Below are 26,567 nucleotides of genomic sequence, written 5' to 3' on the forward strand. Positions count from 1 at the left end.
CTAGAAAATGGTCTGGAGATGATCAACTACTTTCTTGTCCACTTGGAAGGCTTTGGCAAGAACATCATCGGAGATGGGTAGGTTGGACCCAAAGACCGCATTTGGGATGGTGATCACTCCAGCGTTCTGGCTGCTCAGAGCGACAAGGGCAACGGCATTGCCATAACCAGCATTGCGTTGGAAGTGAACAAGACCCCTCGGGAATACAAACACGTCGCCCTTTTGAAGGACCTTGGTGATGAGTCGATTTTCGGGGCTGGAAGTTACAAATCCAACATAGAAGGTGCCCTCGAGGACGGTAAAGATCCCAGTAGCTCGTGGGCGAGTGTGGGGTGGATTGAGACCATAGGGTGCAAAATCTACGCGTTCCATGGAGATGCCAAGAGTATTGAGTCCTGGTATCTGCACCACATTGACTGGGGTAACCTTGAACCCAGGCGGGTTTGATATGTTGCCTGGTTTGTTGAGCCCGGTGAAGAAGAAATCGTCTGCTTGAGCGAGCTTTGGGTCTTTGCAGGCAAACCCATTTACCAATACTGCCAAGAGATTTTGAATAAGAGATTTAGAAAGCTAGGTTCAATTAGCTCTATAAAAACAACACAAGTTTTGGAACATAACATGATAAAGTAAGACATGTTTGCAATTCATACCTTGGCTATTGGGCGCTGCGACACAAAAATCTTGCAACGGGCTTGGGTCAGAGGCGAAGGCAAGAGAGCAAGTGAAAGCCAGCATCCCTAAGAGGAGAATAGAACGAGTGGCCATCTTTGAACAACTTTTGTATAAAGTATCCAAAAGGCAGAAATGATCCCACAGTTCAATCAGTGGCTATGGAGGTTGTGGGCTTAAGGAAGAAGCCTAGCTGCTATATATAGAACATTTTTGGACGTCTTCCCTGTCTGATCTAATCTCATTGAAATGGCCCTCTTACTTGAACCGCTTCTTTCCTATTTTAAAACATACTCTTGGCCGGAAGAGTGTTAAGACATTTTCTTCACCGTTCTGGCAAGCAAGAAATCATTTTTTTATAGCATTTGTTTTACTACTTCTTGATTTTACAAGCTTACTTATTCTAACAAGATATAATAAATTAATCCCTCAAATCATCGAAATAATATTTTGTCCAGCAGTTTGACCAATGTTTTTAATCCAGCAGTTTGGCCAAACAAGATTTATTTATCTTTAGCTGAAATTAATATGTAACATGTATCCAAACCATGCATGTAGATTTCTCCAGAAACAAAGTGTTAGAAATGTTATAAAGTTTTTGCCCTTTTAAAAAGATTAATTAACAAATTTCAATCAAACACACGGAAGCTAAAAACACAAACATAAAGAATAGAGAAAGAAGGGATAAGAGTGCACCGGAGATTTTTTATAATAGTTCGGTCCAAATCTTGGATTGACATCGATCCACTCCACGAAAAACCCCTGGTGGCGATCACTAAAACCGATCTTAGCGGGTGAAGATCAAATCACTACAACCCGAGGTGGGTCCGTGCCTCAACACTTGCCAAAGAATCGAACGAGGTAGCTCCACATCTCAACATTTGCCAACCGAGGTGGCTTCAAGCCTCAACACTTGCCAACTGAGGCAGTTCTACGCCTCAACACTCTCCGATTACAATGAGATAAAAGAGAGATGAAAAACAGTGCCTTCTCATAAGACGAATACAATAATCATTCACAGAAATTTCTCAAATGATTTACAATTGAAGAACCTAAATCCAATCCTTCAAAGATCATTCAACGAGAGGCACAAGGGTAAAAACACTCTAAAATATGTTCAAAGAGAGTTTATGAGTGTATATTAAGTGTTTAGAGGGGTTACACCCTTTTATATAGAGAGGAGACACCAAAACCAGCCATTTTTACGCTCTAACGGCTAATACTAAAGACCCTTTGTCGACTGGGACACTACACATTGTGGCATAGGCTCTGTTTCTTTCGACGTAAAATGGGAGTAAAAACAAATTATACAGTAGTGTAAAAATGGGCGTATAATTTGCTTTTACGCCCATTTTACGACGAAAGAAACAGAGCCTAAATAAAAAATCTAGAAGGTCTCTCGTGGTCGACAGGAAGATTGGCGGTCGATCGCCATCAGCTTATTGGGTTTTTCCAGTTTTGCACGCTTATCTTTGAAAATCCATATCTCCCTCAATTCACATCTGATTTCGATGATCTTTTGTTCTAAGGAAAGCTAGGGGAGTACTTTTTATTAAAAATAATTTCAAAATTATTTAAAAAGTGTCTAGATACATTATCCATAAGATAAGACCTATGGTCAACCAAGCAAGTGCCATTTTTTTAAAATTTTATTTTCTCTTTGGCACTTGGGCTTTGACCCACTTAAATTCTTTGATGTATTTAACTTGTTTTGGTCTCTAATTGAGTGCCTCCTGATGCCTCTAATTGATTCTTAGTGGGATTGGATATTACAATCTACATCAAAAGAAAACATTATCATCTCCCTGGATCCTCTCCATGGATTTGTGATCTTCAATTGAGCTTCACTATTCAAGCTTCTGATGCAGCCCACACCCATGAGGTTGACAAGTTTGAAGCCTTAGTCCAAGAAGCCTTGGAGAGGCTTGCATCAGCTTCATTCTTATCATCTCCATGGATCCTTTCCTATTTAGCTTCATTAGTATTACATAATGAAGCAACTTGTGTTTGGAATGATCAAAACAAGATTAGAAGATTGACAAGGGTTGAACCATTGGTCTTACACAAAGGATGCCACGATGTATTTTCAATAGATGAAGATGGTAAAAGGGGGGCTACGCTCAGCTTGTTTTGGGAGCTTCCTTTTCTATAATCAGCCTCACTCACAGATGCATTTGCGTACACATCTCCTCCATAACAGTTGAAAAATGTCAGAAGGGCTGTACAAGCCTATTGCTATGCCCCTTCACGCCGCTAAATCCAAGATGGTTTTGCTTCCGTGCATAACGTCCGAGGCCATATAGCCATGCCGTGACATCTCCCAATTGGCCACATTGGCCGACTGATTTCCTTGTGTGCTTCCATCCGAGATATTTCTCCCAAACAAATTTCATTCACTTGATACTTCTAAGTCCAACCAAGCTCACATGCTTGATGAAATTTCCACATAAACTCCCTTTTTCCAAGGACCGATAATTGTTCCGCCTGGGATATTCTTTAAAACAATTTTTCATGACTTAGACACTTCCAAGTCTCATCAATCCTATATGCGTAATGAAATTTCTGCACTGACTCTTTTCATCAAAGGATCGGCAATCATATCACAGCTAGGGACACAACTTCCCTCCAGTTCCTATTTTTTCCACCATATATATCTCTAATATAGTGATATTTCACGTGTTTATGCTTTTACCTACAGCTATTCTCTCCACTGCATATAAGGCCTATTGCTTCCTGATTATCACAATACAATTCAATTAGTCCATCAGCCAGACCAGGGTCTCGACTTTCTATCAACCATATTTCATTTTAAAATAAACTATAACACTTAGATCATTGAGGGTATCCTATGAGTATGAACATACATTTCCATATCCCAGATCTAATTTGTTTCTTATTGTTCTGCCGGTATCTTTGGTCTTATTTTTTCATATCCATAGTTCAAAGGGGGTTGTACTACTATTAATTAGTATTCGAGCTAATATGTGAAGACTCGAGTGCGATAATGTGTAGCTTATCATGTTCTAGGACAAAAAATGTCGTCCATAAAAAATAGATCTTATCCATTATGAAAAATGAACTTTCAAGCGTTCCTGCAGCAATGCTACAACTGAAAGAAGATTTTGCATCATCTTTGATGCAAATAACAAGTCACTAAGCACAAGATCACTCTGCCCCACTCATTATCGGAGGTATTATTTCTAGTGTAGATCTTCTGCTCTATTAGTGGGAACTAGTCCATCTTGACAAGCCTTTTTCTGGTAATGGCTCTATATTTGGTGGCTTTATTCCTCCAATATTCCTTTGAACTCACTTGGCTATATATATTTTTAAGGTGATCATCAATTGATTTACTATTACGATCTTGTCATTCTGAAATTTTAATCATTTTTAAAACTTTGGCAAAACTATGACACATTCAACTTAATTACATAACTGTATTTCATTAGTATTCAAAATCCGCAACATTAACAAACATACTAACTTGTATTTGGCTTTTACTGGTTTATTTACTACTGCTTCTCTCCTAAGATGGCGATGCTCTAGATAAACCAAGGTGGACCCACAAGTATGGTAGGATAGGTTTGCAGATTTGCACATATGAAAGAGCTATCATTAAATAAAAAACAATATCTGTTTAGTTGCTAAACCAATGGTATTAGAAACTATATGCATAATGCATTTATTTCAAGTACTTTTAACAATGAAAAATAGTTGTAGACAATAATCATCAGTAAAGGGAATTTTGCAATGAGAAAGTAGTGTTCTAGCTGCTGCTCATTCAGAACACGGATTGCAGATAATCTACTACTTTCTTGTCAACTTGGAAGGCTTTGGCAAGAACATCATCGGAGATGGGTGGGTTGGACCCGAAGACCGCGTTTGCGATGGTGATCACTTCAGGGTTTTGGCTGCTGAGAGCGGCAATGGCAATAGCATTGCCATAACCAGCATTGCGTTGGAAGTGAATGAGACCCTCCGGGAATACAAACACGTCGCCCTTTTGAAGGACCTTGGTGATGAGACGATTGTCAGGGTTGGAAGTTACAAATCCAACATAGAGGGTGCCCTCAAGGACGGTCAAAATCTCGGTCGCTCGCGGATGAGTGTGGGGAGGATTGAGACCATAGGGTGCAAAGTCTATACGAGCCATAGAGATGCCGAGAGTATTGAGTCCTGCTATCTGCACCACATTGACTGGGGTAACCTTGGACCCAAGTTGGTTTGATGTGTTCCCAGGTTTGTCCAGCCCGGTGAAGAAGAAATCGTCTGCTTGAGCGAGCTTTGGGTCTTTGCAGACAAACCCATTTACCAACACTGCCAAGATATGGAATAAGAGATTTAGAAACCCATGTTCAGACTCTATAGAAACAACATAAGTAGAAGAACATATTAAATTAAGACATGTTTCTCAATCATACCTTGGCTATTGGGCACTGCCACACAAAAATCTTGCAATGGACTTGGGTCAGAGGCGAAGGCAAGAGAGCAAGTGAGAGCCAGCATCCCTAAGAGGAAATAAGAGCGAGTGGCCATCTTTGAACAACTCTTCTACAAAGTATGTATGCAAAAGGAAGAAATGATACAATAAATGGCGGAGGAAGAGGACTCACAGTTTTGTGTGGGTTTCAAGAACCAGCTTTGCTACTATATATAGAGAGAGATTTTTGAAACTCTTAAACATGTCTAAAGTCATCTCATTGAAATGGCTTTCTTACTTAGGACGGCTTCTTTTCATTTTTAGGACTTGTTCTTGGCCTGCAGGAGTGTAGACGTTTTCTTCACCATGTTAGCAAGAAATTATTTGTTTACTTATTCTAAGCACAATAGAATGATATTTCTAAGCACAATAGAATGATATTTAAAAATTTATATAGGCAGTAAGTTCCGGGAACCTCCCCAGAATGTTGGCTCTTCCCTATCTCCACAGTGCAGTAAGTCATAATATTTATGGCTTATTTTAATGTAATTTTTTTACTTTTATATTTCTTTTGAGGGGAATGATAAACTGAAGGGCACCCCTGCAAAAGCTTAGCCACAAGGGTGCCCTATTGGATCCACGTCACCAAACCTTATTTATAATTACACTGAAAATACAAAATTAAAGGAAATGATAAAAAAGGTTGGGTGGCATAGAACCAATGGGGATCCCTTACTGCTTGGTTTTTGCAAGCACCCTTTGGTTTAGCATTCCACTTCTTTAGATTACCAAAATAAAACCCTGTATTTGATTTTCCCTCTTTTCCGGTGGATATTTTCACCTTTGCTGACATTCTGACCGATGAATTGAATTGTCAGCATCTTCCAAATGATGAGACTCTTGCCTATGACCCATTTAGGGTGGACCCATCTTGACCGATTATGTTTACTCGAACCCTATATATACTTTTTAGATTTGGGTAAGCCATAAATCTACTACTATATAGCTAGAGAAAAATGGAATTTCTTTTTTTTTTTTGTTCTTGTGAGATTTACACGTTACTCTTTTACCATTAACCCCTTTGCTGATATCTAACATCTATCTCTATTTGAGGGTAAAATTGTAATCTACATACGAAAAGTACCGACCCAGAGTACCTGTCAATGACAATTACAAAAAAAAACTACCAAGAAGTGGTAAAGACATATGACAATGACGAAAGAACTACTTTATATTACTCATGCAGGACACTTGCAAAATATTGACGGATTTATTGACGGATTCTGAGCACCTGAAGAGGAACAACAATTATGGAAACCTCTATCGATTGGAGGGGTAGGATAAGCCTATATCGATTGGAGGGCTAGGATCAACCTATGGAAATGATTTTACCGGCACAACTGACTGATGTTGTGTTCCATCACATTGACGGTTTGGATCAACCTATAACCCGCTATTGATCGGAGGGTTCGGATCAACCTATGAAAATTATTTTTGGGGCACAACCTATGTAGGCAGTGGCCCTTCTAATGGACGGTTTGGATCATCCTATGGTACGGGCTATACCGTACATTTTAAGAAAGTGAGGAGTGCGATCACCAAAATACGGTGAGTAGTGCCATTATAAAATATGGTAGTGAGGACATTAGCAGTATATATAATTTGAAACCATCGTTGTTACTTGGATGATCCCACGCGGGTCGGGTTCAACCCGAATTTGGGTTGGGTCGGGTTAAGCTTTTTCGCAAATCGGGTTGGGTTGGGTTGGGAAAAATCAACCCGAATTGGAAATCGGGTCGGGTCGGGTTGGCTGTCGGGCAACCCGACCCAACCCGAAACTCGAATTTGGGTTCCATCTGAAGAAGTTCTGTATGTGTTTTTCTTTTACAACATTGAAATAGTCTCCATAGTCCACAATGGAAGGTTTGGATAATCCTATGGTGCGGGCCATACCGCACTTTAATAAGGTGAGGAGTGTGATCATCAAAATATAGTAGTGCGGATAACATTTCCCTTTGTTAATTGTTAGTCCCTGTTTGGTTTGGATTTTGAGAACCGATTGTGAGTTAAAAATTGATTATTGGTGACTCACTATTGGTTCTCAAAATCCAAAGCAACCCGGCTTGAGTTGAGGTGGTCAACAATTGGTACCATATCAAATCGGGTCTACCCGACCCAACCCAACCCAACCCGAATTGGAAATCAGGTTGGGTCGGGTTGAGGAAATTGCAAATCGGGTTGGGTCGTGTTGAACCCAGTCGGGTTGGAAATCGGGAACTACTTTTCCTTATTCACTATGTGTGGGTCAAATTACAGAAAGTTTGATATTACGAAAGCAGGACATGTGTAAAAATATTGATGAATTCTGGGCCCCTTAAGAGGAACAACAATTATGGAAACCTTTATAGATTGGAGGGCTAGGATCAGCCCATGGAAATTATTTTACGGGCACAACCTATTTACGTTGTGTTCCATCACATGGATGGTTTAGATCAACCTATGATGTGGTCTGTACAATTCTTTGTCGGCCCGTGCATCGCACGTGGATTTTTACTTGTATATAATATGAGGAGGTTCGGGCCGGGCAATTAATTTAATCTATCCTTGCTAGATTAATAAGCAACCTTGCGGGAAAAAGTAAACAAATGATTTCTTGCCAGCTTTGTAAAGAAAATGTCTAACCCCTCTGCAGGCCTAGGATAAGTATTAAAATAGAAAAGAAGCGGTCCGAGAGGGCCACATTTCAATGACATGAAATCAGACATGGAAGAGATGCAAAAATCCTATATAAACAGTAGCTAAGCTGCTTCTTCCATTTTTTTTGAAATGGCAATAATTATATATAGCAAATTTAGGAGGCCGAGATGGACCACCCATATCTACAATAGGAAGCAAGAAAGAAACAGGAACGAAGAAAAAACAAAATACAGAGAAAACCCCTTATCAGGGAGGAAGGTGGTCGAACCACATAATAGAACTACTGGAGACACCACGCTTAGCTAGCGCATCCGCCTTATCATTTGCCGATCTTCTAACATGTTGAAAGCCGATAGCGGACCCCGTAGTTAAGTCCTCAATCTCATCAAAAATGGAAAGAAATCTCCACGGAGGAGTCACCCCACCTTTCAGCCAACAAATCACATTTAACGAATCTCCCTCAACAATTGTATGATCCATCAACCTTCTATCAATATTCAAAATGCCAAAATGTGCCGCTCTCACTTCCGCATATGAGGAATCAGACACACCAATAGAGCCGTAGTATGCCCACATAACATCCCCCTTATCATTGTGACAAACCCCTCCCACTCCTGCCGGACCCGGATTGCCGGAACTCGCACCATCGAAATTAACCTTATACATGTTTTGAGCAGGGGGCTTCCACCTATGCAAAATAAGATCTCTGCGCTCAACACTAAAGCACACCTCCCGCCAACCTTCCCAAAGATCAAAAGCCGATACAAACCGGAAGGATGGGAGGCATCTCACCCAAGATACAACCAAGGTGATGATCTTTAAGTAAATCCAATGAGGATTCATGGCTTTCCCCTCAAAGACTCTAGAGTTCCTCTCCTTCCATATAGACCACCACCTAGCAAGTAAACAAAAATTCCACAAGGTTTTTCCTTTTTTCTTCCAAGGAACCCCTCCCCATTGGTGCAATAGCGACGGAATAGATTTTGGAAAAACCCAACAAATCCCAAATCTCATGAAAATGAATTGCCATATGATCCTAGTGAACGAACAATGCATAAACAAGTGATCCACATATTCCCCATCATGCAGACATAGTGGGCAATGATCAATAAGCTACATACCACGGTTTCTCAGAAAATTAATAGTTTGTATTCTATCATGACAAACCGCCCAACCAAAGATACAAACTCTAGGTGGGCAATGAAATTTCCATACCTTTGCCGAACATGAAGGGATAGAAATGGGCATAATACTTTTATAGAAAGATTTAACCGAGAAAGTCCCAGAAGGTTCCTCAATCCAAAGCCTTTTATCCTCCCCATTCCTTTTAATGTAACAACCCTCAAGAAGGGCCCGTAGGCTAGAGACCAATTCCACCTCCCACTCAAAAAATGATCTTCTAAACCCAGGGTTCCACACAAGAACACCCTCATTCCACTCAAAGCAATCGCTAACAAAGGCCTCCCTATTTGAAGCCATATTGAATAATCTCGGAAATCGATACTTAAAGGACACATCCCCACACCACACATCCTGCCAGAAAGATATTCTATCACCCCTATACACTCTAAATCTAACCTTTAACTTGAAAAGAGAAGATATTTTTAGAATATCTCTCCAAACCGACAAACCTTTTTTTGCAAACAAGTCCAAGGATTCCCATCTCGCCATATCACATCCATACTTACTTCTAATGACCTTGACCCACCAACGATCATGCTCATCCCCAAATCTCCATAACCATTTACCCAAGAGCGCATGATTAAAATCTCTAATTCTCCTGATACCCAAACCACCCAACTAGATGGGGACACAAACCTCCTCCCATTTGACCAAAGCAATTCCTCTCTTATCCTCATTCCCACCCCACAAAAATCTCCTCTGGATCTGTAACCCACAAACAACTAAGTACTCTTCCTTAGCCACTTAATTGCTTTGTTGGATCATTTGTGCCTTTCTCATACAAACTCGTAGAAGAGTTGGTCAAAGATGTCCACTCAATAGCTTGTCCTCTTAGGGATGTTGGCTCTCACTTGCTCCCTTGCCTTGGCCTCTGACGCTAGTCCATTGCAACATTTTTGTGTCGCAGCCAAGGTATGAATTGGAAACATGTCTTTCTTTTTTATGTTATGTTCTATAACTTATGTTGATTTTATAGAGCTAATTGAACCTGGGTTTCTAAATCTATTATTCAAAATATCTTGGCAGTGTTGGTAAATGGGTTAGCCTGCGAAGACCCAAAGCTCGCTCAAGCAGACGATTTCTTCTTCACTGGACTCGACAAACCAGGCAACACATCAAACCCACTAGGCTCCAAGGTTACCCCGGTCAATGTTGTTCAGATACCAGGACTCAATACTCTCGGCATCTCCATGGCTCGCATAGACTTTGCACCCTATGGTCTCAATCCTCCCCACACTCACCCGAGAGCCACCGAGATTTTGACCATCCTTGAGGGCACCCTTTACGTTGGATTTGTAACTTCCAATCCCGACAATCGTCTCATCACCAAGGTACTTCAAAAGGGCGACGTGTTTGTCTTCCCAGTCGGGCTCATTCACTTCCAACGTAATGCTGGTTATGGCAATGCCGTTGCCATTGCCGCTCTGAGCAGTCAGAACCCTGGTGTGATCACCATTGCAAACGCGGTCTTCGGATCCAACCCACCCATCTCTGATGATGTTCTTGCCAAAGCCTTCCAAGTGGACAAGAAAGTAGTTGATTATCTGCAATCCGTGTTTTGAATGAGCAGCTGCTAGAACCCTACTCCCTCACTGCAAACACCCTTTACTGACGATTGATGTCTACATCCATTTTTCATTGTTAAATGTATTTGAAAGTATTTGAAATAAATGCACTACGCATTTAGTTGCTCATACCATTGATTTAGACACTAAATAGATATTGTTTGTGTGGTTGCTTTCTCTTTAATGATGGTTGTTTGGGTTTGACCCACTGCTTTCCAAATCGACAACATAGTGGTCGGAACCTCTCAGTTATGCAATTTCCACGGTGTTGGGAAAGTTGCCTTATTTCCCATTCCTAGAGCCAAAAATAGCAAGTGTCTTTTTGTTGTGGTTTTCTAAAAACCTATATAAAGGCCACTTCTCTTAAACGAGAAAGTGGTGGAGGCGAGACAGGCTTGGGGTGTGTCGGCTACCCTAAGGGGAGAGAAAAAAGAGAGAGAAAGAAAAGGGAAAAGAGGGAGAGAGAAAGAAAAAGTTGCCTTATTTCCCACTGCCATTCATCCGTATGTTGGTGTTAAGAGAGTCTCTCTCAACTATCAATCTGTCCAACTGGCTAGAAATCCACTATCCTAATCCCCTGGGAAACTGCTCTAACCTCTGCCTCAGTGGAATCCTTAACCCCTATGGGACCAAGAATGCCTAATTGGTCTCATCCTCCTTGTCTCTAACCAATACCACGGCCCCATCCGGACCTAGATTTCCCACACTAGAACCATCAAAATATAGCTTGAGCAATCGGTTTAGATAACATCCAACGAGGGGTGATCAGAGAGTCGATCTCTTTTGGAATCGAAGCATTTCTCCTTCCAGCATCTATTGAGATCAGAGATGGAGTAAAACTTGGAAGAAGAGCGCCCCTCCACAATAAATGACGATGAAGATGAATTTTATGAAAGTTAATTAAAAAGGGGACCATTGGCTCGGTTCTTGAAGAGTCTGGTATTTATCTCTTTTCATAGGATCCAAATCACAGCTAACTTAGCAGCTGTAAACACATATTTTTTGAAACAAACAAACAAAGGACGACAGCCCCCACTTTTTCATATATCTGCACCTCATGCCCTTCCCAACTTAAGTATTTAAATACCCCAAACCTTCTAAAAATTTAGAAATCGTTGCCACCCAACCCTAGAAAACGTCAGTCTCCTTTCCAAACTGATTTTTTCTTCCCAAAGTGAAAATTTTCAAAATCCCAAGAGCAGATTCGCTCGAATCTCGACCAAAATCCACCCTAACTTTCTAAAATTGCATTCTTACCTTGCTTTGCCAATGATTCCCTCTCTCAACTAATCCTCGTCCATTGAAGATACACACAATAGATCTCTTACAACGGTTAGTTTTCACTCACTTTCCCTCTATAAAAATCCCCTCAAGCATCCTCTCAAAACACAACAATCTCACGCGAGAAATCGGACACCTACAAGCTTTCTCATCTTCTTTCATCAATCTCTTCATCTTCTACTGTTTTCTGCATTTTTTTTTATCATTTTAACACTGGGGCAGCGGCTCAAACGACGTCTACATCGTCTTCAAACATCCCAACACTCCCAGTCCCTTCTCTTCTTTACCACGGCTGCCAAGCACACGGTTCAACGGTTCACCTATACAAACAGGGAAGGCCTAAACTTATTCATTTGCCTTCATTCCGTTTGTTTTACTGAATAACAACCCGTATTCTCTTGTATTTTAGCAGATTTATTAGTCTGCATTTTTCATTTAATCACTCTGATGCTTGACTAAAATCCTGGTTTATGCCTTTAACATACAATCATTTTCATCGGCATAAGAGGCATCCTTTTATTGGCCTCACTGTATAACATATACTTGTGGTTTACCCCTCTATGATAACACATCATACTGCCAGATTAATACTGTCATATTATAACTTGGCTTTCTGAATTTTCTTTACACATTGGCATCACTATCATCCACAACTTGCCTGAATTTTCTTCACACATTCATATTGTATTATTAAGTCTAAATTGCTTTAAATTTTAAAATTTTGTTGTTTTCAGCAGCTTTCCATAAGATTCTACCTTTGGGTGGCCAAGGCACTAACAACAATGGTTCACAAGGAGGGAAAACCCAGGACATCTTGAACTTAACTAGAATGTGTCACCAAACCTAGGGAAAGAGCAATGAAGTAGCAAATGATTGACTGATTCGCTACTCCTCACACATGAAGGACATGGTCAATAATCAACATCTGAAGATTACGAAGGTGATCCATTATACGTATCCTTTCCCAACAAGCTGCCACACAAACACACGGGCTCTAGGGTGGACCAGAATGCTCCATACCTTGAATGATTATTAAGTCTCTGATGTGAGCTTAGTTGTCACAAACTATTTTTCTCAATAAGTTTAAATTTCTCATGAGATTTACAGAATGTGTAAGATACCACATTGGAAAGGAAGAGAACATTCCTAGGCTATATATGTGAACTCTCCTTCTCCCTGTGTAGATGCATTTTCTACATCTCCAAGGGGTGGGACCCGTGGAGTGGGTTGGGCACGGTTAGCGCTGCTGGAAAACAAAACTAGGAAGGGTAGACGACCTAGAATCGGACAATATTTACATAGTGGGGTCGTGGAGTGACAGAATGGTATCAAAGCCGTACCTCTCGTAGTACGGTGTGCCAGTGAGGACGATGAGACTAAGGAGGGGGTGGATTATATAAGATCCCACATTAGAAATGGAGAGAAAATTCTTTGCTATATCTGAACCCTTCTTCTCCCTGAGTAGACAATTTTTCAGTATCTTCAAGGGCGGGCTTCGCGGAATGGGTCAGGCACGGTTAGTACTGTTGGAAAATAAAACCGAGGAGAGTAGAGGACCTATAAACGGACAATATTTACATAGTGGGGTCGGAGCATGACATAATGATATTAGAGTTTGCAGCGAGGACGTTGGGCCCTAAGGGGGTGGATTGTAAGATCGCACATCGAAAAGGGAGAGAAAGTTCCTAGCAGTGATGGAGCCATGTGGGGGCGGGGGCCGGAGGGGGGCGCAATTGCGCCCCCCCCCCTTTAAAATTCAGGAAATTTTGCGACATAGGCATCTAACGTTTTTTTTCAGGAATTTTTCCATTTAGCGATTATTTCGTAAATTTATGCCCCCTCTCTCCCTAACTCTCTCTCTCTCTAGGCACTGTTTGTGGCTTTTTTTTAAACGCCAAAGAAAGACTATTGTTGGAACCAACCGTATTCAATTCTTATTTGCAGGGACCTTAAACTTAGGATGATATCACTCTAAATTGCCGATAGACACGTCTTTTCCGTCTAAATCATTAAAAGGGGCCAATCTGCTAAGGGAGACAATAGTTGAGTCTCTCTCTCTCTCTTTGACTGGCTAAAGTTTCTGGGTAAGGGGCTAACCGGCTAACCATTCAATAAAAGGGCTAATTGGCTAATCATTCAAAAAATAAAGGGCTAACCAACAAGGGAGAGAATATTTTAGGATAAAATCAGCAATAATTGTGAGATTTTATATGTTGTGAGCATGTGAAGTCTTAGTATTTTTCTAAAAGTATAAAGGTCCACTTCATAGGATGATCCAAACTTCTCATTTGTTGGGGAAAAATGTAAATATGCCGCATCTCGTATTTCGTTTCCATAGGATCATCCTAACCCTCTGATCCACAATGGGCTTGCCCGTTATAAACCTCTATAGATCAAAGGATATTTTTTATGTGGTGCTGCCTAATTACTTTGTGACCCAACAAATGAACAGTTTGGATCGTCCTATCATGTGGGCCCCATAGTACATTTTGAAAAATATTAGACTTCATGTGGGCCCCACCCATCAGAAAATGAGGCGTAAATAGTAGGCCTCTGATGCAGTCCAAAAAATCTGGACGATCTTTGTGGCGCAGTAGCAGATGTAAGATTGATAAAATAAATGAAAAGGGGCCCTTCGAACACCGTCATTGGGAATAAATGAAAAGGGGCCCTTCGACCATCGTCGAAGGGGATGCGATTTACTTCGATCCCGTCGAAGTCGAGTTTCTCAGAGCGAAACTAGAAAATACTCCTGCAGGTGCTAATCCAAGCAATCAAAAGTTCTCAAAAGCCTAAAAGCAAATTTCATTCAATAATGAAAGTCCATTACATTACTTGCTTTCATAACATCTATAATAAAAGAAACCCTAAAATCTAATTAAGGCTTAAGCAACTAATTGTAACCGCCCATCTAAAATAACATAAAGAAAACCTAAAACTTGACTGAAACTTATCTAAAATAGTAATCCCGTAATAAACACTTACCATAACCTAAAACTGCCTATAACTTAGCCAAATCAAGTCCAAATCGCGTAATCTGGGGCTCTTTAGATACGTAATCGAAAAACCTTTCTAAAAACACCAAAATCATGCTAAAAGAACAAGATTTGATGTCCTAAAAAATTACTACAAATAAAATGACGAAAATACAAATTAAAAGATAAGAAAATTGTTCCACACCAACGAACCGGACTACTCTTGGTGATTTTCGTCCACATCAGCCTCATGGCATCAAAATATGAGGTATAAATTGTGGAACCCACCTTATGCATGGGTTTGGGGGAGATGATAGGCCCCGCTTACCCAAAGATGAAGAGTAAAAGTGGGGCCTAACATGATAAAAGAACCATTTTTTGCCCCCTCAGGACCAAATTCCTAGCTCCGCCCCTGGTTCCTAGCTTATATATGTGAACTCTCATTCTCCTAGTGTAGATGCATTTTCAACATCTCCAAGGGGTGGACCCGCATAGTGGGTCAGGCACAGTTAGTGTTGTTGGAAAACAAAACCGGGGAAGGTAGAGGACCAAGAGCCAAACAATATTTACAGAGTGGGGGGGTCAGGAAGGGACAAAATGTATATAAGAAATTGATCAATCAAAAGCCAATTTCACATTTAATTTTGAAAAATTGGAGAATTTACCAAGTCAACCTAACCCACGGTAAGCTCAAAAGAAGCCTCTCTATTTTTTCTCATTTTAGCAGTATTCGAGTCTATGAAGGGAAAAGAGCTTGATGTTCTGAGTGTTTTAGGTCGTGCTCTAAGTTTGAAAAACCCTTTTAAGGATACTTTAGTCATCTATAGTAAATTTTAGGGTGGAATTATCATTTCCGAATAAAAAAAATGTGAATTTTCAGGCATCTTTGACAAAACTGGGCATGAGTTTCGCCTGATCTAGTGAGGTTGTTGTCTATCCAGGATTGGAAAAATATTTTTATGCAAATCTGGTCTCCAAAACCATAAGCTTAAAAAAACAATTTTAATTATCCTCGTGGAAAGTAGGAGGGGACAGAGGGGGCATCGATTTTTATGTAAAATATAGATTGGGAAGAAAATTCCATCACATACTTATCCGAAAAATTGAAGTTGTCAAATAGATTTCCCAAATGGAAATGATGTATTCACTCCCTTTTTTTAATTGGGACAGCCTCGTCTAGTGCAAAAGAGTAGTCACAAATACACTAGAGGTGGCTGTCCCAAGTTAAAAAAAAAAGGGCGAATATATCACTTACGTTTCCCAAATTATTTTATAAGGATATAACATATAACATGTAAATGAATATATCACTTACGTTTCCCAAATTATTTTATAAGGTAGTCGTGATTCTCCACATCACGACTACCGCGCCAGCTAGTTTGGTCAAATGACATATACCTGATCAACAAATTAATAATCAGTTGTTGGCCTAGAAGTCCTAACAATACTTTTGATATGACTATTGATAATAATCAAAGTTCCTAATTTGCTTTGTTTAATATGGATATAACATGTAAGCAATGGCAAGATAAGACAGAGCATGTTCTTTTCAAGTAAAGAACAGGAAATTTGAAAATGTAGACATATGGACGGGGCATGGAACTGTATGCAATATTTCTCATTGGGGGATAGATATCCTTGGATAAGCAATTTTTAGGATTTGATTCTTTTCCTGTATAATTTTACGTGGAAAATAATAAACTGAATAATGCCCTTGCATTTATTTTCCTTTAATCTTATATTTGTCTGCGCCATTTTTATATTTTTAGTGCCCTTTTAAATGATTTTTGTTGAGAAGGACCAATGGGGGGCGGCCCTTTAGTGGGTTTTTTTGCAAGTCAGCCCTTCACATTATCATTTCTCTAATTTTATATATCGAGTGGGGGTCCACCAGATCAGCAGCTTCAACCATGAAGAAACAGACACCGTATTTTTCTGAAATTGCATATTTGAAGAACAACCAAACTGTCAAAGGAGTTTATAATACATTTATTTACAATTTAATTAAGTTTTGGCGAAGAATCTTTAATAAAAAAAAGTCACTGAAATAACAAGTTTTATAAATGCTGTAAGTTTTTGTTTATAATACAATCAAGTGGGTATGTATTTTGGGAATACATCGTATAAATAGGGTAGAAATTGTTTGAGACCGTGTGGGAGATCACCACTTTCGATTTCAACACGTCCATCGCTCGGCTAATAGTGTGGCGAACCGTTCAGCCAGGCATGGAGTGAATTGGGCGTCCTTGGAGATCTTTTATTTTCTTCCTCTAGATCTTAATTACCATTTAAAAATAGCTAGTAGGACCATTTATTAACTTAGATCTTAATTACCATTTCAAAGAAAAGGGGTAGGTATTGTTTCAACTCAGGTAACTTGTACTATAATTTAGGTAGCAAAAGGTTTGTTTCAACTCAAATGACTTTTACAGAGAAAAATGTGTCAGCAACTGTTTCTATTCTTAATTTGCTGGAAAAGACTTTGATAAAAAATTAGATTATTTAACATAGTTGTTACACCATATATTGATTTGGTAGTTACAAGACCATTTCCATGAAATCACATGACCCTTAAGGCATGTGTCTCCCCCTCTCACTCTGCCTATAAATATGCACCCTTTCTAAGCTTCTTCCACACCATCAAAACACTTGCACCCCAATACTCTTCTTTAGATTGATAGAATGGAGATGGCTGCTCCCCTCCTTGTATTTGTACTCCTTTCCTTGGCATCTTCTCTTACCTTTGCCTTTGATCCCAGTCCTCTACAAGACTTTTGTGTTGCTGACAATAAGTCTCCGGGTACAATTGTTTATTTTTATTTTTATTTTTTTATTTCTTAATTTATATTCCATTAGTATAATGATGATCATATGTTTGTGCAAACTCTATTCCTTTGCTTGGCTGATCTTTTTTTCATGTTTCTCCTTCGCAGTGTTCGTCAATGGCGAGGTTTGCAAGGACGCAAATCTCGCTGAAGCCAGCGATTTCTTCTCCTCAGGGCTTGACATTCCGGGCAACACTAATAATCGAGATGGGTCCAATGTGACCTTAGTCGATGTGTTCCGGATACCAGGTCTCAACACTCTTGGCATCTCCATAGCTCGCGTAGACTTTGCACCCTATGGTCTAAACCCTCCCCACCTACACCCGAGGGGCACTGAGATATTTGTAGTTCAAGAGGGCTCCCTCTACGTTGGTTTCGTCACATCCAACCTTGCAAATGGACAAAATCGCCTCATATCAAAAATCCTTAATAAGGGTGACGTGTTTGTGTTTCCCATAGGCCTCATTCACTTCCAATTGAACGTTGGCAAGACTGATGCGGTCGCCATTTCTGCTTTTAACAGTCAGAACCGAGGTATAATCACCATAGCTAACGCCGTCTTCGGATCAAACCCGCCCATCTCCGACGATGTTCTCACCAAGGCCTTCGACCTTGACAAGAAAGTAGTTGATTTTCTTCAGGCACAGTTCGGGCCCAATCACTAGACAACTACCTACAGGGATCCCGTGCATTATCTTCCATAATGTCTATTTAAATAAGCACACTAGTTTGCATTTCCTAATATAATAGTAATAATCTGGAAATCAAGGGATTGATTACCTATGCAACCTTGTTTTTCATGGAGTCCTTAAGAGCTCTCTCTCTCTCTCTCTCTCTCTCTCTCTCTCTCTCTCTCTCTAAATAGGAAAAGATACATATATTTGATTAAAGCAAAATTATTAAGTGTGGATCTTGGAATAATTTGAAAAAGATGACAAGTGTTTTTGTATGAGAAATATTATCCGCACTACCGTATTTTGATGAGGACACTCCTCACTTTATTAAAAGTACGGTATGGCCAGCACCATAGGATGATCCAAACCGTCCATTAGATGGGCCACAGCCTAAATAGGTTGTGCCCCAAAAAGCATTTCCATAGGTTAATCCTAACCCTCCGATCAGAATGTTAGAGGGTTGACCCTAACCCTCTATAGATCGGAGGGTTAGGATCAACCTATGGAAATGATTTTTGGGACACAACCTATTTAGGCTGTGGCCCATCTAATGGACGGTTTGGATCATCCTATGGTGTGGGCCATAATGTACTTTTAATTAAGTGAGGTGCCCTCATCAAAATACAGTAGTGTGGATAACATTTCCCTTTTGTATTTATTACACTCAGGAAAAGATAACAAGTGTTTTGTATTTATTAAATTCCATCGCCGTGGTCTCTCAACGGATAATCAGGGGCAAAATACGATCTTAATGCCCAAAATAGCCTTACAAAAATCAATTGTCACAACATAATCGATGGGATGACGAGACCCGGCTGAACCGGAGATAATTTTGATGAGAGAACATGGCGGGATACGGAGGGAATTTAGGTAGAAGAGGGGAAGAAAATGTTAACGATTTTCGCTTTGCATTTAGTAGTTAAGATCATGGTTTCAGATTTCAGTTTCGAAATGAGTTTCGGTCCTCACCGAAACCGAAATTTTAGCCAAAATTTCGTCGGCCGAAATCCGTCGAAATCAAAATAACGCCTAATTCATATCGTACAGAATTTCGACCGAAATTTCTGGAAAATATTAAATAATTATATAAATCGAGATTTTTGGGGGAATCCCTTAAATTTCGGAGGAAATTTAGAAATTTCAGCCGAAATAAATGACCATTTTGGCTACTATTGATTTCGGTGTCGGTCTCGACCAAAACCCGAAATTTTGGTCGAAATTTAAAACCTTGTTTAAAATTACACTTATATCTATTGTCACGCCCCAAACTGCCCCCAACACCTTCCTCTCTCTCACATTATCCCAGCAAATGGGGGGTCCACACTTCCTTCCATACAAGCTTCATATTGGGCCTTCTAAATGCTTTCTTGAAAGCTGTAATCATAACCATGGTTTTAAATTTCGACCGAAATCCGAAATTTTGGACCGAAAGTTCTGATAATTTTGGATTTCGGTGAAGACCGAAACGAAATGGTATAGAAATCGTTGAAATTTATAATTAAATAATAATTTTTTATTCTGTTAATTAATTTGGATCGAAATTTCTTCCCAAAAATCCGGATTTCGTGGGCCAATACCAAATTTCGCCCGAAATTTCAGGATTTCGGCATAAATTTCGGTTTCGGATAACTCCGAAATTTTAGCCGAAACTAAAATTTTAAACCATGATCATAAGTGAACTCCACTAGGGGTAATTGCTTATCCCACTAGCACTAGAAGTCAATGATATAGGCTCTCAACATATCTTCAAGAATCTGAGTCGTCCTATCAAATTGGCCATCTGTCTGTGGGTGATATGCCGTACTAAAGCCCAACTCTGCCCCTAATGCCTTGTGTAGTCTCTTCCAAAACTATGATATGAACTAGGGTCTTTATCAAATACAATGGAAATAGGAACTCCGTGGTAAGCCTAAACGACATCATTCTTTTTAGGTGTCCGTGGTAAGCCTGCCACAAAATCCATAAAATCCATAGTAGTATGCTCCCACTTCCACTATAATGGGAAGGGGTTTTGTCTTTCCAGCTGTCTTGGTTCTCGATCTTTACTTACTACCACACCAGGCATTGTGTCACATACTTCAGAGTCTCCCGCTTCGTATTTGTTAGCCCAAGGGTTCAACAATCAAACCTTAACGCAAGTTTTGATGATCACAAACCCAAATTGATCATTGTGGTCAAGTACAAATGGCATTTGTGTTGTCAAGCAAGCTATAGTGAACATACAGATTATAAGGTTAACGTTCAATGGAAGTTCAATACACAAGAAATCAGACAAAGCCAAGACTAAAGCCACGAGCTAAATCTAATCGAACCAAAGTCTAGAACATCTTGAAGAGACCAAGTTCAAGTTTGAACAATGGTGAAAAGACAAGGGCTATCAAGGTTGAAGATCACATATTTCTATTCCTTAGAATGTACACGGAGAGACCTTCTTAGGATGCATTTCAAACCATAACTCAAAATCATTTCTAAATCATCAAATCTGAAGTAGAACTTCAAAAAGACTTGCACCACTGAGGGAGAATTCCTCGTAAGGATCGACTCTTGCAAATCCGCATGGCCGAAACCTTGGTATGATGGGTCTGAAGCTACTTCTGTTAATGAGGATCCAGTGTCTTTATGGCAGCTTCATTTGAATACGGTTGCATCTACTTGTGCAGCCGCTTTGACTTTGATCAAAGAAAGATCGACCCTCTCACTCAATCGCCTGGAACCTCTGTACGATACTAAGAGTTCTCCAGCCGTCAATATCAACTCGTAAAGTAGTTTCAAAAGCTCTTTAAAAAGGCATGACACATTTCAAATTTGGTTTGGTTTAAGCTATCAAAGTGTCAAATCAAAATAATTTACAAAACACAATTTGTCAGTGCAAAACTGAGCCACAGATGTTCCCCGGACATTTGTCAATCGTCTGTCATTAGTTTGTGCTTTGTCTACAAAAGGTTGTGGACAAAAATTAGAAAAGTCTTACAAACGTTTGTTATGTTCCCATAGAGGTCTGCACAAACATTTGTGGATACCCAACAGGCGTCTGTCACAGTGTAGACTTGGAAAGATTGTATAACGGCTAGAAGACTTTTTGAATCTTTTCAAACCGCCCTTTCCTCATTTAGCCTACTACGGCTAGTTCTTTGTTTGCCCTATAAATGCAGCTCCTTGGAAGCGTTTAATAAGACTTTTGACTTTGGAGAGCCAAGCTTTCACTTGCATTCATTTACTTTTCCATTAGGCTCTGTTCACTTGTTTTCCCGGGAAAGGAAAAGAAAATGTTTCCCGGGAATCTGACGTGGCATTAGGTAAAGAAATCCAGGGAAATTGTGTAGGAAAAGGTTTCCCGCTCCTGTTCACGTGCGCAGGAACTGTGTAGGAAAAGGTTTCCCGAGAAACTGCTTGCCCACCTTTTTTCACTAGTTTTCCCAGAAAAGTAATTCCGACCAATATAGTGAGATTTGGTTTCCCACACTTGTGAGAAAAGAGACATTTCCACATCATTTTTGGCAATTTCCATGTCATTATTTGACATTTTCCAACTAGGGTTGTTACTTTCTCAGGAAAGCAAGTGAACACCAGAATTCTGTCTTGTCAAGGTCATGTCACGGAAAAAAGAGGCTGTTTTCCAAGGATTTGCTTTCTCGGGAACGCAAGTGAACAGAGCCTTAAAGTCTTCTATGCTTTGATTTGTTTTCTATTAAAGAAGCTCTCCTTAGGCTTACTTGTATCTATTGGTTGGAGAATTAAAAGTGTGCTGAAGCGTTGTAATATCCTTATTTGAAGGCATTACACACCTCTTGTAAAGAGGAGTGAGGTGGGGGAACCAATTGAACTCGTGGTTGTGAAGAGATTGGTGCTCGAGAGCCAGTTGAACCTGTGGATGTTTTGAAGCTAGGGGATATAGCTTGGATCGATTCTAAAGGGCTTGTCTTCTTCCGAACGAGGACGGATAGTGGAATTCACCTAGGGTTTTGGTGGAGTGGATGTAAGTCCGTAGTTTTGGATCGAACCGTACTATAAAAATACTGGTGCACTCTTCTCTTGACTCTTACTACTTTCTTTATTAGTTCTTGGTTGTCGCACTCTTACGTATATTGTTAACTGCACTAGCTCTCTTCCTTTTCATTAAAAGTGATTTGAATAAAAGTATTTAAAAAGAAAGTAAGAACTAGATTTTCGAAAAAGTAACAATTCATCCCCTCTTGGTTGCCTACCTACACCAACAATATTTTTCCACCAGAAGTTCTACTTCGAGTCTTGGTACATCCTTGTCCCTCCAAGATGGACTGAGTATCCCTAGTTATGGGATTCCTCTAAAATTTCCTTTCTCAACAATGCATCATTCGGCACACATAATCTGTTGCCAAATCTCAATGACCCATCTCCGTGAATTCTAAATTCTAATTGTGATCTGATTTCTACATTTTCTTTGATCTTCAACAATTGATCACCTACTGGACAAGGTAAGGCAATCGGTCAAATGAGGTCACAACTAGTTTCACATCACCTACTGGCAAGGGATCCAATTTCACATCTCCTATTGTCAAGGTAGTGGACTGATCTATCGTGACTACATACCAATTTCACATCCCCTATTGGATTAGGGAAAAGGGAAAACCCATCATAGCCAGACTGAGGGCATACGTGATCAATTCACATCACCACAGTCCAATCGAACCTAAACATTTCCATAGAAAATCTCATAATGCATCAACCATGCATAACAACAACATGTCACGCTTGATCCTTAATTTTCCACATGCTGAAATACACATCAATGATAATTCATGTAAATATATAAACCCATAAGACATGTTTATAAAAAATATGGTTGAAATGCATGCGCATAAAACATGAGAAAACACTGATATAGGAAGACAAGTTACTTATAATTGTCGTTGTTTGAGTTCTCAAGTATAAAATTCCCTCGATCCAGTAAAATCTACACCTAATGGTCAAGATCATCTCAATTTAGGTTTAATTTCATTCTGGTGTGATTTGATCCTAAAATAAACCCCAGGGGCCTTTCTCTAAATAAAAAAAATACTATCCTGGTGGAGCCTTTGGGACGGTCGACCATACAGCTCGATTTGGGTTTTTCCCTAGCGCCTAATTTTTCTCAAAAATCCCAAATCTCACATTCGAAAAATGCTAAATTACTTAGTTTTAACTCTCTTCTCGTCCTTCATTGACGGAGTGTCCCTATGTGAACCTCCTTGGAATCCTTGCGGTGAACACGGATCCCTACAAGTTTGAAAAAGGGTTGATGGAACCTCACTGGGCAGGCGTCGACAGCAAGAATACGGACATGCTTCCAAATCAAGCATTAAACCATCTATTTTATAGAAGATCATCGAGATTAAATGAATAGTAATGGTCGAACTTAATCCCTTACTGAAAAAGCGATATAGGGGGTCCCAAGTTATAATAGAAATGGCAACTATGAGGAGGGAGAATACGGTTGTTTAAGAAAACTAGAATTTACCAATTTGAAAAACTTAAACCGATTAAGAGATCAAAAACAATATTTTAAGCATACAAGTTAAATCTAATGGTGCAATGCAAATGAAAGAGCAAAGAGATAGAAAGGGTGCACCCGAGATTTAAAGTGGTTCGGTCCTCAAACCCGAGGCCTACTCCACTCCACCAACCAAACCCGTTGATGGCTTCACTATTTGATCTTCTTAACCTTGGCGAAGATCGGTGCCAATTACAATTGCTTAACCTTGGTGGCAATCCTCACCACGGAGAAAAAAGGGCTCCGCTTCTCCGAATACTCGCCCGAATACAAATCTTGAAAGATGAAAGAAAGAACTAAAAAATCCCTTCACAAGGGTTACAAAAGATGTACAATTGAGAGCCTATGATCCAAATCCTAGAGTTGGTGATGAGAGGCACAATTGAAGCTTGATTCACTCTTGGGTATTCAAATAAAGTTTAAGAGTGTTAGGATTAATCGTTTGTATGTTTAGAACACCCATATTTATAGGAAAACCAAAATATGACCGTTCAATGGCATTGAGGTAATTCCAGCAAAATTCCAAATGGCTCTTTTTCAGACCGTTGGAGTGTTCTCGGAGTTCCGAGAATAATTCTCGGAGTTCCGAGAAAAAATCTCGGAGTTCCGAGAAGCCACACAGAATTTGGAAAAAGTCTACTGGACCATTTTTCGGAGTTCCGAGAATAATTCTCGGAGTTCCGAGAATTCTCGGAGTTCCGAGAAAAACTCTCGGAGTTCCGAGAAGCCTATGCAGAGCAGATTTTCAATTCTGTTTTGGGCTTCCAATTCTCAATCAAGATGGGATTGCTATGAGGGTTCCAAGGTGTTGGAACTCCACAAATACAATCACTTGTTTATTTAGGGTGTGTGAGATTAACTTAATTATGCCTCTAAAAACCTAATCTAGGTTTGGATCAATTACATTCTAAAAGACAAAAAATGGTCTTCAATATGAATTTCTTCATGTCTTCAAGTCTTCATGACTTCTTGCTTGATGACTTTGGCCTTCCAATTAGTGGTCCAATGTGGGCTTCTTGGCCTTCAATCCAAGCATCCTTGATCTTACTTTATCAAGATCTACAACTTAGACAAACAAACACATTAGTGATAAATGATCACTTGTGTATTGGAATCATCAAAACAAGATGGGAATGCCAAGGTAAAAACCATTGGGCTTACAATCTCCCCCTTTTTGATGATGACAAGCACAAGAGATTTACAAATCAAAGCATATACTCTTTTCACATTTTTCTTACACTAGAGACTTTACTCTAGATTCTTCTCCCCCTTTGTCATCAACAAAAAGAAGGGGTAAGAAAAACAAGGGTTTAAAATTTACAATTTTAAAGCTCCCCCTTTTTCAAAGAAAAATTCAATTTTAACTCCCCCTAGTTAAAATAATTTTACAATACAAGAGGGGTTATTACAAACCATACACATGAAATATATTCAATTTTAAGTTCAAAAACCCCTAATCTACACAATATGAATAACATCATATGGGGGTTTTGGGAACCCAAGATTTCTTGGTCTCACATCTAGCCCTACTCTTGGATGCACATTGGAATTGGTAATGACCATTCATTCCACAAAAATGGCATCTAACAAGAGGGTTAGATACACTAGTCCTATCATGATAAGCATGTTGAGGTCTAAGACTAGTTTTACTTAGGATTATGTCAATAATTTTATTTCCATTTAGAAATCCATGTAAACATAATCTAAGTCTCTCATTTTCATTATGAAGATGGGATGTTTGAACTAAAAGCTCATTTCTTTCATCTTCATAAGAATTGGAGGAGCTTGCCATATTTTGAAATTTTAAAAGTTGGCAAGTTTTCTCATCCAAACTACCCTTAAGGTTATTAATCTCAAGTTTATGATTTTCAAGTGTAACTTGTTCTTGAGATATGAAAGAGGATAAATCACTTTTCAAAAATTCAAGTTCTTTTTCTAACTTTAAAATGGATTTTTTAAGAACTTTGTTTTTGGAAATTTGGGTATGCAAGGTTTCACATAATTCATCATAAGGTATGCTATCACTTTTACTACTAGATGAAGAATATGAGGGGTTAGAGTTTACCTCAACTTCATGGGTGAATGTCATGAAGCAAAGATCATCTTTTTTATTTTCTTCCCCTTCACTTGAGCTTTTGCCCGATGTGCTTAACGCATCCCAACCGGCGGCAAGAGCCTTATGCTTCTTCCAATCCTTCTTACCCTTGTACTTAGAGGAAGTTGATTTTAGAAGTGGACAATCCGGTCTTTTGTGTCCAATCTTCTTGCAATTGAAGCATCTTAAGGCTCCATCTACATCACTTTCTTCTTTCTTTTTCTTATCTTTCTTATGCTTCTTTCTCCACAAGCTCTTGAATCTTCGTAAAGCTTCTTCTTCGTCACTATCCGCTTCACTTGATGAGTCTTCCTTGGAAGCCTTGAGTGCTAGGGATCTAAATTCCCTCTCCTTCTCCTTTGGCTTCTTTTCCTCTTGTCGGCTAGTAAGGAGCATCTCATGGGTGATGAGAGATCCTACAAGCTCCTCTATGGTTAGCGTCTTGAGATTTTTTGACTCTTGAATTGCGGTCACCTTTGGATCCCAATGGGGAGGAAGAGACCTAAGTAACTTACTCACAAGCTCATCGTTAGGATAAGATTTACCAAGATTAGCTAGTTCGTTAGAAATAATAGAAAAACGAGTATACATTTCCGAAATACTCTCGTTTGGACTCATTCTAAACATTTCATACTTGCTCTTTAACAAGTTTATTTTGGAATCCTTGACTTGTGA

General features: G+C 39.6%; 3 protein-coding genes and 1 pseudogene across 3 annotated transcripts; 2 read left to right on the forward strand and 2 right to left on the reverse strand.

The window, feature by feature from the left end:
• On the reverse strand, nt 1–833 carry LOC143883349 (putative germin-like protein 2-1). Its single transcript, XM_077386708.1, has 2 exons — nt 651–833; nt 1–536 (listed from the first exon to the last, which is right to left on the reverse strand). Exons 1-2 carry the CDS (start codon nt 763–765, stop codon nt 1–3), a joined length of 651 nt encoding a protein of 216 aa, XP_077242823.1. The 5' UTR covers nt 766–833.
• A 3,570-nt stretch (nt 834–4,403) lies between these two features.
• Nucleotides 4,404–5,247, reverse strand: LOC143883350 (putative germin-like protein 2-1). The gene is made up of 2 exons (XM_077386709.1): nt 5,091–5,247; nt 4,404–4,986 (listed from the first exon to the last, which is right to left on the reverse strand). The coding sequence occupies exons 1-2, from the start codon at nt 5,203–5,205 to the stop codon at nt 4,451–4,453; spliced, it is 651 nt and encodes a 216-aa protein (XP_077242824.1). The 5' UTR covers nt 5,206–5,247; the 3' UTR covers nt 4,404–4,450.
• A 4,558-nt stretch (nt 5,248–9,805) lies between these two features.
• On the forward strand, nt 9,806–10,530 carry LOC143882784 (putative germin-like protein 2-1; annotated as a pseudogene).
• A 6,785-nt stretch (nt 10,531–17,315) lies between these two features.
• On the forward strand, nt 17,316–18,447 carry LOC143883351 (germin-like protein 8-2). Its single transcript, XM_077386710.1, has 2 exons — nt 17,316–17,589; nt 17,723–18,447. Exons 1-2 carry the CDS (start codon nt 17,472–17,474, stop codon nt 18,277–18,279), a joined length of 675 nt encoding a protein of 224 aa, XP_077242825.1. The 5' UTR covers nt 17,316–17,471; the 3' UTR covers nt 18,280–18,447.
• Nucleotides 18,448–26,567: the final 8,120 nt, after the last annotated feature.

Source organism: Tasmannia lanceolata, unplaced genomic scaffold (assembly GCF_043159265.1).
Source record: "Tasmannia lanceolata isolate RefF3 unplaced genomic scaffold, GAP_Taslan_0.1 ptg000008l, whole genome shotgun sequence".
Classification (NCBI taxonomy): Eukaryota; Viridiplantae; Streptophyta; class Magnoliopsida; order Canellales; family Winteraceae; genus Tasmannia; species Tasmannia lanceolata.

Coding starts and splice junctions, on each gene's coding strand:
- LOC143883349 (XM_077386708.1), bottom strand. CDS start 765: ATGGCCACTCGTTCTATTCTCCTCTTAGGGATGCTGGCTTTCACTTGC. Junction 537..650: donor CGCAGCGCCCAATAGCCAAG/GTATGAATTGCA, acceptor ATCTCTTGGCAG/TATTGGTAAATGGGTTTGCC.
- LOC143883350 (XM_077386709.1), bottom strand. CDS start 5,205: ATGGCCACTCGCTCTTATTTCCTCTTAGGGATGCTGGCTCTCACTTGC. Junction 4,987..5,090: donor GGCAGTGCCCAATAGCCAAG/GTATGATTGAGA, acceptor ATATCTTGGCAG/TGTTGGTAAATGGGTTTGTC.
- LOC143883351 (XM_077386710.1), top strand. CDS start 17,472: ATGGAGATGGCTGCTCCCCTCCTTGTATTTGTACTCCTTTCCTTGGCA. Junction 17,590..17,722: donor TGCTGACAATAAGTCTCCGG/GTACAATTGTTT, acceptor TCTCCTTCGCAG/TGTTCGTCAATGGCGAGGTT.